We start from the raw sequence: 17,775 nt of genomic DNA, 5'->3' as shown, positions 1-17,775 counted from the left end.
ATTGATATTTATATTTTAAAATTATCGTTTTATGTCACCAGAGGGGGTTTACTGTCATTAAATGGCAGGACTTTAAACGTGTTATCAATTTATTTTTAAAATTCTGAAAATATTCGAGATTTATTATTTGTTTTTAAAATGGAGGCTGCCTTAATATTATCTGCTTGTATTTCGGCTGTGATTATTGTATTGATTATAGCGTTATTAATGAGAAATTTACAAAAATCTTCGTCAACATATGTTCCAGGTTGGTTAATATAGAAATTTACAGTAGAAGTTACTTTTAGATCATTTACTCATAATGTATACATGCACAAAGTACCTAAAGGTAACTTTTACTAAAATTAATTACAGTATTGTATTCATTTGATTCACAGTATCAAATTATATGTAATGATGGTCTTATTTCATAAAAGTAGTCAAAATTACTATCTCCAAGTATTGTTTAGAAATAAATTATAAGCGTGAAGTAGCGTAGCGGTTTTTATCTTCTCAACATAATAATGTTAAACTTAATATATAAATTTATAATACATCTGCAGATGACAATTAATTGATGTAACCTAATGCCAAACAGAAACTTTTTAGAAACTTAAAAGGTGCCAAATTAATGCTCTTTGTTACTCATATTTTACTTTCCAAGACTATTGATACTTTCCAATGTTATTGTTTATCTGATTTGATTGTTTTGACTCTATAGAAGTCTACATTCTGAAGAAATTTTGGCATACTCATTCCTGTACAACCTTTTCATACAATGTTAATAAATTGTAAATATTATATGTTTATTTAATACAGTAATACAACAAAATAAACATGATACAATATATGATTCTCTTTCATTTATCTATGTAACACTTCTTTTGTCTTTTTGTTTTGTTTACCTGGAACTTTGTTTCGTAACAGTTCATTTGCAGGTTTTTCCTTGCCATTAATAAGTGCACATATATTCTGTTGCAAACGCGATTACACATTATTCGCAAACTTCTACATGCTTCAGAACACATACATATAGTAGTAAACATGTCCTAACATTTTGTTTACTCTGTTTAATAATAATATTAAATTTTGATGTGAAAGCATCTCACTGGTAGTACCTAAAATTTCCTGCCAACCCAGAGGGGCCTAACATTATGGTATTTTAATAGCGCTTCATTTCCAGGAGAATATCTCGAGAATCACCCAAAGGTTCTTAGTACTGTACTCCAAATGCTCTTTGCATCGTGCATGAGGTATTCTGATAGCTGCCCAACCAGCAATACAGCTCTTTGTATTTTGGCCATCCAAGGATTAATCCTTAAACATTTCCATAGATACCTGTTTTCTTGTTNATACATTCTAAAAATACTAATATATCCTAAAAATAGCAGATTGTCATTGGCAACGGCAAAAGAGTGGAAACATCATTCGCACTTGTTCGAAGAAAGTCCATTGTTCGTCTCACGTAACTGCCTAACGGAAAGTCCGTTATTCGCAGCAAGTCCGTTGCTCGAGTCACGTAACGGTCAAACAGAAAGTTCGTTATTCGAAGCGTCCGTTATTCGAGGCGTACGTTATACGAGGCACCACTGTATATATATATATATATATTAATAGCCTGCCTTAAAGGAAAATATCTTGGGAGAGGAACAATTTTCTATGTTAAATTTAACTATAAGACAGAAACCTGTCTATTGTGGAAGCAGAAGAGGTTTTTGGGTAGCATCATTGCAGAGCATGACATACTGTATTCCAAGAATGATTTTCAACTTTATTGGAGAAATGAAAGTCACATGATGAGGGATGTACAGAGAGAAAATCTTTATTGGAATTAATTAGGTATATTACTCGATACTGTTAAGAACTGAGAAGTTTAAAGAATCAAATGAATTTCTGAGAGTCAAGCTCTTGAAAACAAGCACTGTATATAATTTGTGAAAACAGTGAAAATAAGGTAATGCAGTACTGCCAATTTTCCTTGTGTGGAATGGTTAGTAACTATCTAGTATTGAGTATTCGAAAAGGAGTTGATTACCATTTTCATAATTATAGAGATTGAAGTAAGCAATTAATTAGAGTATTAAAATTCCATGCAAAGTCAAATCACAGAATAATTTGGTTTCTGTATTACTGTAATGCAATTAGAATTTCCAATGCCAGAGTGAGACTCTAGTTCTTGATACTCAAATTGTCTTGTTCACTGTTGTATAAGCTCATAAAACTGAGAACTTTTTGAATATCTAGTACAAATTCTTGGAAACAATGAGAACTTTTTTAATCAAATAATTCTCAATTCTTGCATTCAAATACTCCAATCTTTAGTCGGAATCACTTCAAATTAAAGCTTGTAAAAATTTTTTTAATAGTGATTTTATTATGAAAAATGAATTTAACTGTGTGACATTTATCTGATATAGTTTAAACATAAAAAAAACTAAAACTTGTTCAAAATGGAAAAAATAATTCAATTTCCAGTTTACACAAATTTTACTGTGTTATAATTATACAGGACTTCTCTGATGATGTATTAAATAAAGTTAATGAGTGATTTAATCTTAATTTCAGATAAAACTTACACTAATAGGAATACATAAAAGCATTTTCTGTTGATTTTTAAGAGAACTGTTATAAGACTGTTTTCTAATTGATAATGGTACAACTGTTGGATAGAAGTTACTTTTGATCAGATAAATATTTTTACAAATATCTGCGTAATTATAATGCATCAAATGATCAGTAATAGATAAAAATTGCCTTGTCTATTAAAATGCATAATCTGAATGCTTGCAAAAAACAAACTCTGCTAATTAAATTTCTGACTTACCGAATGATATCTTTCATTCCTCAGTCAGCACCTATTTTTTTAGCTTTTTCAAATTCTGATGTTTATTTCCATTAATTTCTCTTACAGCTGTATCATATCACACTTGTGTCTTCTCAATATGATGCATATTCATTCCCAGTCAAAACAAAAATGTACATACATTAAAGCATTTGATGGTTTTCAAACATTATTTTGCAGTCTACAAAGACCTCTTAGATTGTGGATAAAGTGTAGACACAAGAAATTATGGTTGATGTCAGCATTTGAAAAAATTAAATAATGCAAAACATAGGAGTTGACTGGGGAATTAAATGTCATAATTGATATATTAGGAATTGTTTAATTAGCTTGCAGAGTTTGAAATAAAAAAAAAAGGATTTCTTGTGAGCCTCTAGATTACATTGCTTCATTTTAATTAGCTTCACCAAATAGATTAGTTTAACACTGTATTTTGTTAGTTAGAAGGTAAGTAGCTAGTTGTCATCACATACAATATTTCACATTAGGAAAACATGTATTTGTTAAAAATATATTTTTAGCAATTTTTTTATTTAGTTTTTATAATCAATTTATTTATATTATATTATACATTATTAGCATCATTTGATGCATTATAAATTACATGACATTTGCAAGAATATTGATTTAACCAAAAGTGCAATGAGTTTATTTCTGTTGTAGCAATTTTCTGTGGGAGTATGTGCCATGTGGATTAAATGCTGCTGCTGTTTATCTGTGTAAAATTACAATAATTAACATTTTGTAGTATAAATGGAGAATTTATTAAAATTAAGTGATCATTAATAGAAAATGACGAACAGAGGCTTCGAGCTGTACCAATTAATCGTGAAGATGGAGGAGGACAAAGGCGGGCTGGTAGAAATGTTAGAGCAAGAATGAGAGCAGCTGCCGCAAGACAACTAGAAGAAGAAGAAGGTCTATATATATTTTTTTAAATATAAATGTTAAATATATTATTCTTAAATAGTTTTTATAAAATTTTAATATTTCAGATGAAGAAAATGATCCACTTGCAGAAGAAATAGCATTACCTGATGGTAAAATTGGTGCTAAAAAAAGAAAAAAGTTAGAAATGAAAGCTGAAAAAAGAGCACAAAGAGAGGTAGATATTTGAAAGAATTTTTTAAAAGTATGATTATATTTATTATTAGTATGAAAAGTATACAACAAAGAAATTAAATTTCCAAATTAAAATAAGTATATAAATGATTTGAATACAATTTAATTACACAACAAAATTTTTATATACAGATTTATAAAAAAAGTGGAAATTTATAAATCAACATTACAAGGATGATTGTATAATGAAACATGATTTATATTTTTGATAAATATATCTTCTGTTACTCAGAAATATCTTAAAATCTTATGTGAAAAATTTCTCATAGTTGTAAATAGTCATATTTGATGTAAATTATTTAAATATGTTGAAAATTTTTTATGCTTAATGTTATTTTCTGTTTTCAATTTCACAATTTAGTACATAGGAAAAATATTTATTTAAAAATAAATAAAATAATGCGAAAAGTACATGCAAGACTATTTAACTGAGTTTTATTTTTACAAAATTGGAAATTTCTTACACAATATTTTCTTTTAGTGTCAAAGTTCATTTATTTATTTTTGTATTTTTTAAAATAAAGTTCAATTGATAATTTCATCAATATGATTTTATCACTGTATGTTAATAATTATGAAAATAATAGTAAATTTTTAGACAATGGATAATTATAGGATGATCTTAGAAGCTTCTCATAAATGTTGTGACAGCATAGTGTAAATATTGTTAAGTTTGGATATTTGTATTTCAAAAAATCACATGATTTGAATTGTAACTTCAATTACATACTATTTGTTTTTAAATAGTAAAATTTTAAAAATGCACTTTATATCTAATTATTAATTTCAAAATTAATGTATATATTTTTATGTAAATACTACAATGATTCTTGAATTGAGATTGAAGTCATAGCCAGTATGTCCACACCAATCTCATGGCAAAGAATGTGAAATCTCTTCTGTGAATGAGCATGAGCCCTGATTGTCCATGCATTAATTCACAATTTGAGTGACTCTTTTGTCTTTAACCTTTTTGACCTGGGACTAAACAGATGGTTAACTTAACTCTGTTCTATATATATAGAATATATGTAAATTATACACACATATATATGATAATCTAAAAATTATATATTATATTAAATTAAATGAAAAAAAATAATAATAATAATACTTAACAAATTTTCAACATTGTTAAAAATTAAAACATTTAAATCTTTATCATCTTTTAGAGAGATTTAGAAGAACGTGAAGAAAGAAAACGTAGACAAGCTTTATTAGATGAACAAAGAAGAGTAGAAGATGAGAAAAGAAAAGAAGAAGAAGCAAGACAGGTAAAATAAATTGTTTTTTAAATAAATTTTTTGAAAAAATAATGATCTAAGTCAGGGCTTCTTAAACTATGGGTCGGGACCCCATTTGGGGTCACTTAGCGAAATCTTGGGGTCGCGAGATTTTAATGCAAAATATTGAAAATAATTTGTGAGAGTTTGAAAATGGCACTCATTGTGTCACTTCTGGTGCAGCAAGACAACGATTCTGCAACACTGATTGTAGTGTGAACTAGTGTACTGTTGTCGCTTTTCAGTGTATTCAGTTGTCTCTGTTCCATTGTAACACAAGAGTGAACTGTGGTAGTACACCATTATTGTTTTTGCAAATTTGTATAAATCTTTATTTTATACTTTTTGGGGTCGTGAAAAAAATCACAATCATAAATGGGGTCGTGAATAAAAAAAGTTTAAGAAGCCCTGCTCTACTGTATTACCACAGTTTTCCTTTGGACACAGGAAAATTTTAGTTTAAGAACATATTATTAGATATTTTAACATATTGACGAGCTTATTCCAAAATATATTATAGAAAAATTTGACCACAAAAGGATAGTACCCATAGCTTCTATAATTTATAATGTTTTGCATATTTAAAGCATTTTAATATATTAGANTAAATATTTTATTATATGAATTATTGACTAAAGTTTAAACCAAAAAAATTATATTAAATTCAATACGTTTGTTAAATAATATTGTTTGCATATGATTTAATATAAAATTACTGATGATATTTAAAATTATTAAAGGAAGAAGAAGAAAAAAGACTTAAAAAAGAAAAAGAGCAGCAGGAATTGGAAGAATATTTAAAATTGAAAGAGAGTTTTCTTGTAGAAGAAGAAGGCTGTGAAGGAGATATTGATGAACAAGCAGTAAGTATAATCTTTTTCAAATAGTCAACATATAAATTTTTATAGTTACATAGCAACATAATTACTTGAATATTTGGGTTTTCACAAACATTTCTTTTTGGTGATATTGGCATTTGGGAAAAATTCAAAATTATTGTCAAGATTGGCATATACAGTATAGTTAAATGTATTTTTTTAAATTCAAAATATATTTTGGTCATTATACAGGATGCTAGTAAAGTCTTTATATATTATACACCCATGTAACTGACAAATGTAGATAGCAATAGTTATGAACATAACATTAATGGTTATAGTAAAATGACTATGCACTATAATACAAGACCACTTGAAGCAATACAGCAGTAAAATTTAGAATTTAGTGCTCCTATCTTCAAAACAATGCATGATACAGAAAGAAGTCAGTTACACATCTGTATAGCATGACTGATTTCGTATGAAAGGATACCCTGCATGCATGACTAGAAAGCATGAAATGTTAATGTGCATTTCACATTTTCTAGTCACACAGATACATAGAGCATAGACAATAAAATATATATTTCTCATGTGTTCTCATTCATTTCTCACAAGTTTGTTTATAACAAATATAATGTATTTCTCATTTTCTATGTCTTTATGCTACATTCATTACTGTGTACCATATGTTTATATTGCTCTCATGTCAGTGTGCAAAGTCTTTACTATGCATCATGTATATGCATATTGTTTACTTTACATGAACTTTTTATTCAACATAAATAGATATTGGAAGAATTAAAGAAATGTATTTAATTTTAATTTTTTTTCTAATGAAAAGTTTTTATCTAAATTCCATATTCTCTGAAAGAGTGAATCACCATTTAATTGAAGGCTTACGTTGAATGATATTGCAAGCACCAAAATAGCTAAATTTAATTTTTATAATAAATTGTGCACTGTAAAATGATGCAGTGAATAGTATCTTTACTATTAAAGATACTACATAAGATCTTTACTTTTTAATAGTAAAGATACTATTGAAAAGATCCAAATTGGTTATTGTGAAAAATTATTCCAACTTATCAATTGCATGGAAAAACATTGCACATGCATACAAAATGGCAAATAATTGGCATTCATTCTTACCTCTTTGGAGTTGCAAGTGCAAAATTTAGAAGAGAGAAAGTATCATGAACTTTCAAATTGGAATCATAAGAAATAGAAAATGCAGAGAGTCAGGAAATGAATATTTGTCATGCAGTGGACAAATTAAACCTACTGTAAAGCCCTAAATGATGTGAGTGAAGAACCATTGCATGTGCCATGCTGCAAATTTTGTAGCATGGAGCATGCAATGGAGGACATAAAGGATCTTAGTTTTTTAGAAAACTTTTATGAAGCCAAAGTGTCTGAAAATTATCTTGGAAATCTGGGTTTAGATTACATTCTATGACTCTACTGTCATTAGAATAAGACATTCCATTAATGATTTACAGCCATGAGATGCATTTTCCTTACTGCTGTCAACATGAAGTTGTGCACACAAGGGAATTCTGAATTGCTTTAATAGCCTACAGAACATCCATCTGCTATCTACATACAGTAGGCCACTCCCAATAAAAATGTGCTAAGAAGGAGGCCAGACCTACTGTTTATGTGCAAGTCTAGAAAATGCAGACTTTTATAGATCTTTAGTCTGATGACAAAAGTAATAATAGTGATTACATCTAAATACAGTAAAGCATAGTAGATATGACATAATAGAGAGATCTATTATGTCACAAGCAACATTTTTCCATAAGCACACCTTGCTTTTTGTTAAATACCCCAAACAGGTAGGCTATAGAATGCTGTGTCATAAGAAATAAGAACATTTTATAAAGTATTTAGCAATTTTGACCCAATTTTTTGCAGCAGTGTTGTTCCTACACCTTTAACCAGGGCTGCGGAGTCAGTAAAAAAACACTCGACTCTGACTCCAGATAATTTTAGTAGGCCAATTCCAACTCCTGACTCTGGTAAAATTAAATACTAAGTCATTTTATTGGGGGCAGAGGCACTCATAGGGAGTTACCCTACTCTGAAAGGAGCCCTGGGCATTTACCCAAATACTTTTATAGTTAGTGTTTTTAATATTTATCTTACATTAATATTTATTTGTATAAAAAAATTAATTTTTAACAAATATTTAATAAGAGGAAAAAGAGGGAGTGATAAAATTCTACATCTACATATCTTTATTCTACAGTTTTTGCACTTCAATTTCACCTTTCCAGAAAAGTTAGTCCAACTAAAAAGTGTGCGATCTAGCTACTTCAGCAGTCCCTTGCTCAAAAAAGAAAAATATACACTCTGATCAATTAGTCTGGCTCATTCAGAAAAATAGAGTACTTATTTAGAGTGGGGATAATAAAGGAATGAATCAAAAATATTCAAATTCAATTGGGTCAAAATAATTTAACTACTAAACACAAATACAGTAGAACGTCGTTTATCCAAATCAATTGGGGACTGGGGTTGTTCGGATAACTTATTTTTCGGATAACTGATTATGTATGAAAAAATATATTAACCTATCCCATGTTGAAATTTTTCTCTGTTGCATGTCACTTCGCATTGAATTTTTGTCGATGTTAATCCTAACAACAATTTTTATAATAATACTCATGGCTATTGTATTTATAAAAAAAATTTTTCAGAAATTTTATAAAAATTTTAATTGGATGTTTTGTGTTTTTAAAAGGACTTTTTGTGAACTTTATGGCGACAAGTAGCCTAAAAAGGAAGGTCAGTTGCCGAAAATGTTTTAGTCTTGGAACACAAGTAATAAATGGTGATCCTTTTTGGACAGTTTTGTCTTTTATTTTATTAAAAATAATTCTCCATCGGACGAACTTTTACAGAAGAAATTTCTACATATATCGTCACCAGGGGGCAACTTCTCTAAAAATCTACATTTTCCAGCGCTACTCTTTAGTAGATAAAAAGAAGAAGAAAACCCCAAAAGAAGGTATGATGGAAGCAAGACAACTGCATGTCACCAGTTCCTTTTTCAGAAATTTTATAAAATTTTAATTGGATGTTTTGTGTTTTTAAAAGGACTTTTTGTGAACTTTACGGCGACAAGTAGCCTAAAAAGGAAGGTCAGTCGCCGAAAATGTTTTAGTCTTGGAACACAAGTAATAAATGGTGATCCTTTTTGGACAGTTTTGTCTTTTATTTTATTAAAAATAATTCTCCATCGGACGAACTTTTACAGGCTATTGTATTGTTAAAAATTATTTCTTTATTTTATACAAACAAAATAAATATATTGAAAAATATAAAAACAAAAAAATTATATTTTGGAAGTAATCTAGTATCAAAAATGTTCAATTCATGATGAAGCAGTCCGACTGGAACGCTTTCAGTTAACTGACATTTCGGGTTGATCGGCTTTCGGATAAACAACGCTCTACTGTACTACAAAGAAAACTATTGATACATATTTAATAAATTAAATTGTTGCATTTTGTATTTAAAATAAATGAATTATAAATTAAAAATTTTAAAAAATTAATAAATTATAAAATCAATTTTCTTTCATTTATAAAAAAAACTAAATTAAATTTAAAATGCCGGAGTCAGAGTTGACATATTTTTTCTGACTCCGACTCCACTGGCTAGAAATTCCTCTCGACTCTGACTCCACAGTCCTGCCTTTAACTGAAATCAGTCACTGTTTCAAGTGCTCCAGTGCAATTTAAGGATTTTCCAGTTCTTTTTGTGTTTTTCTGGACATGTTACTTTAGTGGTTGCAATGTTCAATGCAAACCTTCAATTTTTCTTTATTCACTTTTTTATATTTTACTGATAATAATAATGTAATACAAGAATTATATACCAATTCACTTCTTGATTCTTGGTGAAAGAGGCATTTAGCAAACTGAAAACGATTTTGTGTGGGCCTCTGAAATTAGAATTGAAAAAAAGACTGGCCAAATGCTACATCTGGAGTGTTTTCCTCTATGGTGCTGAAACTTGGACATTGAGACAATACAACATTAGGAGAATAGAGGTCTTGGAGATATGGCTGTGCAGAAGAATAGAGAAAGTCAGATTGAGTGATAATGTGAGGAATGAGGACAACCTAAGAAGAGTGGGTGAAAAATGAGCATATTAGAGACAATAAAGAGACAAAAAGCAAATTGGATGGTGCACATGATTTGAGAGGAAGGCTTATGGAATGACGTTATGGAAGGTATGGTTGCAGGCAGAAAGAAATGAGAGAGAAGGAGAATTAAAATGCTGGATAACTTAAAAGAAGGTAATATAAGCAGCTAAAGACAAGAGCACAGGATAGAACAGCATGGAAAAAGAGATGTGCTCACTGGACCTGCTATAACTAGCAGAGAACTAAAGAAGAAAAAAGAATTATATAAAATCATAGTTATAGATAACCATGTAATATATACAAATAAAATATGGAAATATTAGAAAATGTTTATAATAAATTTTTATTTCATTTCAGACACAAAATAAATTACAAGAATTTATTAATTATATAAAGGTAAGATTATTTTTTCAAATGAAAAATATTTAATAACAATTTTATATTTTTGGGAATACTTTTAAGTTTTTTCATTGCTATGAATGATTTAGATATTTAGTACATGAAGTTTATTTATAGAAATTACATTCTTCATTTTATTTGTAATAAAAATTTCGGTTATGATTTTATTAAATAGAAAAATAAAATCAGTAATGACATTTCAAGAAAATAATAGTGTCTTCCAAAATGAATGTTACCATTTTAAATTACTGTAATTATGTTAATTATTATCTGAGAAGTATGTGGTGTGAATACCAATCAATAGAGTGTCTGAGTTCCATCTCTATTCTTCATTTCAAATGTCTTGTCTACTACCTGTAGGAAGCACCATAAATGAAAATGGCAACTCCACAATGAGAAGGCATTTAGTTTTCTGTAATTTGCAAAGCCAGAATTGCTCATCATTGTACAACATGAATAATCTGCAGGAGCTGTAGAATTGTGGCTGCTGTCGGCATGACAATGACAATGGATATGCTGTAGCAAATATAGGAAGAATTTTGAGTATCTGTTGGACAGGTACTGTCTGATGCAAGGTACATACCCATTACATTGAGAAATTGTAATGGGTAAATGTGAAACTTGGCCTGTTTTCCAATATTTTAATATACATTGCAATATTCTCAGGTAATAATTAATATAATTACAATAATTTAAACTTTGGTAATACAGTAGAACCTCGAAAACTCAGCTCTCGATAACCCGGCACTCCAGATAACTCGGCCACACCCTGGCAGGGCAAAAAAATCCTTAGTTAATTAATTTTCATTATAGACAGCTTTATAAAAGTATAAAAGCTCTCATAAAGTATTTTTCTGAGGTCTGTCTTATCAGGTAAATTACTGTACACAGTGTATTCATTAATTTTCATTTTCATGTAGTAAAGGCTCTATGCCTTCATAAAGGACGTACTTTTCCTTTGTTTAAGGGTATTTGGGCAGTTTATTCTCTGTTATATTCTCAAGTAAACAATACATACAAGTACAGTACAGTATTTTCTGAGGAAACACTCGTACTTATTTTTTTAACCCCATTCCCGATAATCCGGCATTTTCACAAACTCGGCCACCCTTCGGTCCACATTAGGCCGAGTTTTCGAGGTTCTACTGTATTCTTTTTGGAAGACTCTGTATAGTTTCTAAGATCATTGGAAACTTGAAGAAAATTTCATATTTTCTATAAACTTGTGATTTTAATACTGGTTATTCGAAAAGTTTGAGCCAGCTTTACATTGTCAATACATAGCTACTATTGTTGATTTAACAGTACATACTATAAAGATGATTAGAGTAACTCTCCAAGTTTGTTTCGTGCCTTATGTTTACATGACAAAAATTAACCAAGGCAAGATTTATCCTGATTAAGTTAACCAGGAATACACAGTATTAACATAGGTTAAAACTGTGTTCAAACAGAATGCAGCTTGTTTAGGCTAACATGGCATCATTTTTCCAGTTACTAATTCCAGCAGATGCCTAATGCTGTGACTCATGTTAGTAAACCACTTTAAAGATTAAATTAGTTGAAAAAAGGAGTATTAAAATGATGCAATTGTTAGAGTTAGTTGATTCTAATCAATAGTCTATCTTGTTTAAATGAAAAAAGTTAATTGTGTTTAAAGGCTTAATTGGGTGTTAACTCTTGTATAATCATAGTATTACAATGATTTGATACAAGTACTACCAGTGATGTGACACATCAATACAATATTTCAACTCCTCCCACATAATAAAACATGTCTCTGGTAACAAAAACCATGATGACATGGATGCTCTGCTTCAGTTTGATAGTTGGCATTGCCATCAAAAGGATATACGTGTATAGTATCTTTAACAAAATTTTACAATAAAAAGTCAAGGTGTCATGTTAGATGACCACAGAAAGATAAGTCATTGAAACTGTTGGCATTGCAGACCATCTCTTGACAGTGATCTGCATTTCTGACAAGTTCACAGATGATGCAAACTAAAACTTGTAGACTTTGTCTACTATCTTCATGTAGACATATTGTTATAATCATCTGACAGGAGTCAATTAGCACATGAAATCAGATCAACTTTTTTGAATAACCCTGTATTATTTAATCATACTCTTAATCTTTTCAATAATTGGATATGATTATGAAATCATATTTTTAAAATAGTAAAAATGAATATATAAATAACTTATTTATAAGTTGAATAGAAAATTTTTCATTAACCAAAGTTTTTAAATCATGATCATTAATATGAAAGTTATTATGATTAAGTACAATAAAAATTTGAATATTTTCTTGTTAAAAAATTTAAATATATATGTTATTTGATTATTGTTATTTTAATTATTATTTTGGATGCATTTATAAATTACTAAGTAATTGTATTAGCATGTTCAACAACATTTAAGATTTGAAAATTTATAATGTGAAACCTTTTTAAGTAAAATATAAAACTTATCAATTAATTTTTGTGTTTTTTAATAATTGATTTATTATAGTAAAATGTTTCCTGCTTATTTTCTTTTTTCATAATAAAAGTTTATGATAAATAAATTTGCAAATATTACAAATATATAATTTAAGTAATATAATTGAGAATTTTCATGTTTTAAATGTATTTTTACAATTTAATTGATAAAGTGTAAAAGTTTGTCTTTGATTATATTACATTTAAATAGGAAAAATCATTTTATCATTATTATTTCTTTTAAAACTTTTCAGACTTCTAAAGTTGTACTTTTAGAAGATCTTGCAGCTAAGTTTCAACTAAAAACACAGGTATATATATTTTCTTTTTAAAAATAGGTTGGGATTCCAAACTATTTCCTCTAAATTGTTACAAAACTGGGACAGGAAATAAGATTAAAAGAAATTCTATATACTAATTTTCAGCAATATTTAATATTGCTGGAAATTAGTATATATTGTTTCTTCTTTTCATTATACTATTTAGCCTATTTTTACAATGTTTATTTACTGTTGATCAGTTACTACTACTATCAGTTTTCCTAATCTACTATCTCTCTTCCTATTGTTCTTCCCAATCATCTCTAACATTTGAGACACAACTGGTTTTCTCTGGTTTACACTTTAACCTTTTTCTCATTGTGGATCAATAATTATTTGTGATTATGAATTATGCTTATTTATTATGTTTATATTGATGGTTCAGTTCATACTATTGCAACTAGCATTTATTGAAATTTACAAGAAAACTTCTAATCATTATTACAAATCATGATGTACACATACAAAATGTATGAATATATTGTAATATGGGCTTTTTTATGCTCTTCAGGATACCTGATATCTTTTTCTGCAGTGATTGTAACAGTGATTAATATGTCCCAATAAAGTGACTATACTCAAGTTCTAACATCATACATAATTCTATTATACCGAACCAAAATTCTTTCAGTATCTGTTAAGATAATAATGGGCTGACATTTTATCTGCAAATGTTATTAAGTCAATGAAGCAAAAATAGGAATGTGGTCAACATTTGTATGGCAAAATATATTGCTTCATATAATTACAATATAAAACATTTCATTAAAAAATAGTTTTTTTCTAATTAGATTAACAGTATCATTTCCATCTCCCTCTGATCAAGTAACATAAACTTAACATGACTTAGATGTGGAAATGCAAGATAGTGACATAAAATCATCATAATAATATGTATTCTTAAAATCATTTGATATAAAAATGCTAATCTGAACTCACTCGTCCTCTTCCATATTACAGTCAGTACACTTTAAATTCTGATAAAAATCATGATAAACTGAAGAAATGATATTTTTTTATTAAAAAGGACTTCAAATCTGAGTATTTTGCTTTCAAAATAGGCAATTCTTTAGTATAGACTTTCATGTGTGGCAACACGATCTATTGATAACCTACAACCTCACGACTGTAAAGTAGATCAATACTTTAAAAATGTTCCTCTTAATCATAATTGAATGAGCAGATCCATGGCTGCTCTTTCTTCACCATCAAACACAATAATGTCAGACCACTTGACTTTTTCACCATTTTCAGCCTTTGTCAAATTCTTTGCTGTTACTGATGCCATCTTAAAATCATAAACATTGTCTTGTGACATCACATGGATCTTGTACCTCTTTCCGTGTTGCTTGGCTGCTGATGCATGTAACACTCTTGTGGCACAAATTTTCATACCTTTTTCGGCTCTCTCAATAACATTGTGCATGCAGTTTTCTTTATTTTCAGTGTGTCCCTTCTCAAAAAATTTATGACAGATTACATCAATATTGAAAGCACCAACACAGAAAAGATACATAAAGAAAATAAAGCAGTTATGGTTTTGCCCACCAGTTATTAAAGAAGAATGAAAATTCCCCTTTTCCTTCCAAACTTTGCTTCACAAGAAACATATATGCAGCTGGACACTTCAATACTGCCTTGTCTTCCGATTCCTTCTTGCTACATATAACATTCCCCTTTGCATTATCTAAAATTATAAATGGTGATATTGTATGTGCTTAGTTTTCTAAAGATATATCACAATATGGTGTAGTCAGTATCTGTTAAAGATCAAGCATGCACATAAAAAAAACTGTAATTATACTATAATTGTAGTGTTAATATAATTGAATTATGTTTTCATAATAGAAGAACATTGATTTTTACTGATATATTATATAATAATTGCAAAAATGAGAACTTTTTTACTTGTAAGTGTTATAAAATTGTTTGTCCAAACCAAACTGATCACAAAAAACTTTTATTTTCTAGCACAATTCAGTTAAATAGGATCATAAATGCAGTTACAATATTTATACATGTGCTATCAATACAGCTTTTGTGCTACTGTACCATAGCATGACTTATGATCAATTAGCACAGAAGAATCTTTGAATCTGTAGTTACCATGATAGGGTTTCAACTTCCCTAAGATATTCAGTGTAGCAGATAAAATGTTATTTTTCCAGATAGAGGTCCTTCTGCATTTCTGGAGTATTGTAAGTTCATTTATGGCATTTTGACAGTTATGATATATTGATGGTTCAGTGCAATATTATGTTTATTTAGAGTTATTGCACATAATGTAGAGTTACTGTATGTACTTTGTTGTTATTTAAATGTCACTCATAATTAACTGTGCCAGTAATCAGTATAGTCATTTGTTTTTCACAGACCAACAGTTGAAAAGCATTGATGTAGACTGGATAGGGAAAAGTATTAACAATCTTTTAATTCCTTTATTCATCTTTATTTCATCCAAAGATATACATTCTTTTTCTGGTTTGCACTGGATATAATCTTTTTAAATTCTGATTCCTTTATTATCATACTAACAAAAAATATATGAATGACATTTGTTTGCAATGATTTGTAATTAGTCATAAGATTGTTTTGTATAAATATACATCCTATTAAAAAACAAACTTCAGATATTTTGGCCTTGTGTTTGTTTTTTTGATATCAAAAGATTTTTATGAAGAAACTCAAACATGTTTTAATAAAGGAATCAGAAATTTATTTGTAATACATGAAATAATGAAAATTCTTATATTCTAAAAAAATCAATTTTCAGGATTGTATCGACAGAGTCCAAGAACTTCTGCTTCAAGAACAGTTAGTGGGCGTCATAGATGATAGAGGCAAGTTTATATACATAACCCATGAAGAGCTTGGAGCTGTGGCTAAATTCATCAAACAGCGCGGAAGAGTGTCAATCAATGAACTCGTCGAACACAGCAATAATCTCATTAATCTTCAAACAGATGTTAAATGTGAAGCATAAAAATGATTTATTTAAATGATAGAAAGTTTTATAAAGTATGAAAATTTATTAGAGTATTTTTTTTTTATTTAAGTATACTTAATATATGTTTAAGTTATTACAGAAAGTTGGATGAGAACTTTATATATTAAATAGAATTTAATTATTTCTTTAATCTGTAAAAATTTCTTTTTAAAACTGAATTCATGAATATATTGTATTAAGATTTTGCAAGTTCAATTTGTAAAAAAAAATTTATCTGTAAAGTATAAATCACAAAATATAATTGCTTTACTGAAACAGAATTTTCATTAAATTATAATAAATATTTTAATAGTTTAAAGATGTTAATTCACTGACAGAAATTTCAAAAATTGATATAAAATATGTAAAACAGAATTTAGAATAGCCTTCTGCTTTGTTACTTATTATCAAAAACTAAAAGTTCTTTTAAACAAATTAACATTTTTATTTATAGAACATTGTTTTTAATTTTATGTAATAATTTGTATCTTTAAATAATAAACTATTTTTCACTGTTTCAACACATTATTTCTTGTGTTGTTATGCAATATCCAATAAGTGTAATAAAATTGGTATAATAAATTTTCCAAATATTAAAATGAAGAAATCATCTTTACATTGACAACTGATGCCTGTGCATATAAACAATTCCAATCTGCCGAATTATTGGGTTATGATTAGGCTAAGTTAATAATTATAAACAAAGTAAGTTATCTGGAGGTAGGTGGTTAAGGTTAATAATAATAATAATTTAAATAATTTTAATACAGAAATTCTGGAAAAGAATTAGACCAGAATGGGACTGAAACTTGCAACTTCCAATTACTGTGCAGGTGCATTGCTGAATTCACTATCTGACCTCTTTGATCTTCACTTCCCAAACTATTCATTTTTGAATGGCCTGTATGATTACATCTGAATTAATAGTTCTGGAAACAAACATTGGACAGAGATCCTGGTAGCATAATTGGCTACACATCTGCAAGATAAGTGGAAGTTGTGGGTTTGAGTCCTGCTCTGAGCAGATTCTTTTATTACAAAAATTCTAAGTTAATATTACCTTGATGGCTGCATAACTGTTTACCTCTAGATAAGTTACTTTGTACTTGATCATTAACTTAATCATTCGCCTAATCAAAGCCCAATAATTCAGCACTGTTTTGATTAATGTGTTAGGAATATGTTTTCTATTAGGAATTGTTTCTCTTGTTGACAATATAGCAGATGTCTCTAAAGCAGGGGTATCTCCAACCTGCGGCCCAAGGCAAGTTACAATGCGGCCCAATAAACGTGTAAACAAAACCGACAAATTTTTTATTTAATTTAATTTATTTATTTCAACGGCATAAACTCAAAAAAGAAGTTTCACAAAGCCGTAAATCTT

General features: G+C 28.6%; 1 protein-coding gene across 1 annotated transcript; it reads left to right on the top strand.

The window, feature by feature from the left end:
- The first annotated feature begins 51 nt into the window (after nt 1-51).
- LOC111637007 (DDRGK domain-containing protein 1-like) lies at nt 52-16,566 on the top strand. The gene is made up of 8 exons (XM_023382411.1): nt 52-247; nt 3,611-3,739; nt 3,817-3,926; nt 5,116-5,217; nt 5,967-6,089; nt 10,561-10,599; nt 13,340-13,396; nt 16,179-16,566. The coding sequence occupies exons 1-8, from the start codon at nt 139-141 to the stop codon at nt 16,386-16,388; spliced, it is 879 nt and encodes a 292-aa protein (XP_023238179.1). The 5' UTR covers nt 52-138; the 3' UTR covers nt 16,389-16,566.
- Nucleotides 16,567-17,775: the final 1,209 nt, after the last annotated feature.

This window comes from Centruroides sculpturatus, unplaced genomic scaffold (assembly GCF_000671375.1).
Source record: "Centruroides sculpturatus isolate CEXI.00-Female unplaced genomic scaffold, Cexi_2.0 scaffold927, whole genome shotgun sequence".
Lineage (NCBI taxonomy): Eukaryota > Metazoa > Arthropoda > Arachnida > Scorpiones > Buthidae > Centruroides > Centruroides sculpturatus.
This window is presented reverse-complemented; position numbering and strand designations above follow the sequence as displayed.

Excerpts from the sequence above, each read along its gene's own strand:
- LOC111637007 (XM_023382411.1), top strand. The coding sequence starts at position 139 with ATGGAGGCTGCCTTAATATTATCTGCTTGTATTTCGGCTGTGATTATT. Across the intron at positions 5,218-5,966 it reads AAGAAGAAGAAGCAAGACAG|GAAGAAGAAGAAAAAAGACT; the intron begins GTAAAATAAATT and ends AAATTATTAAAG. Across the intron at positions 6,090-10,560 it reads GAGATATTGATGAACAAGCA|ACACAAAATAAATTACAAGA; the intron begins GTAAGTATAATC and ends ATTTCATTTCAG.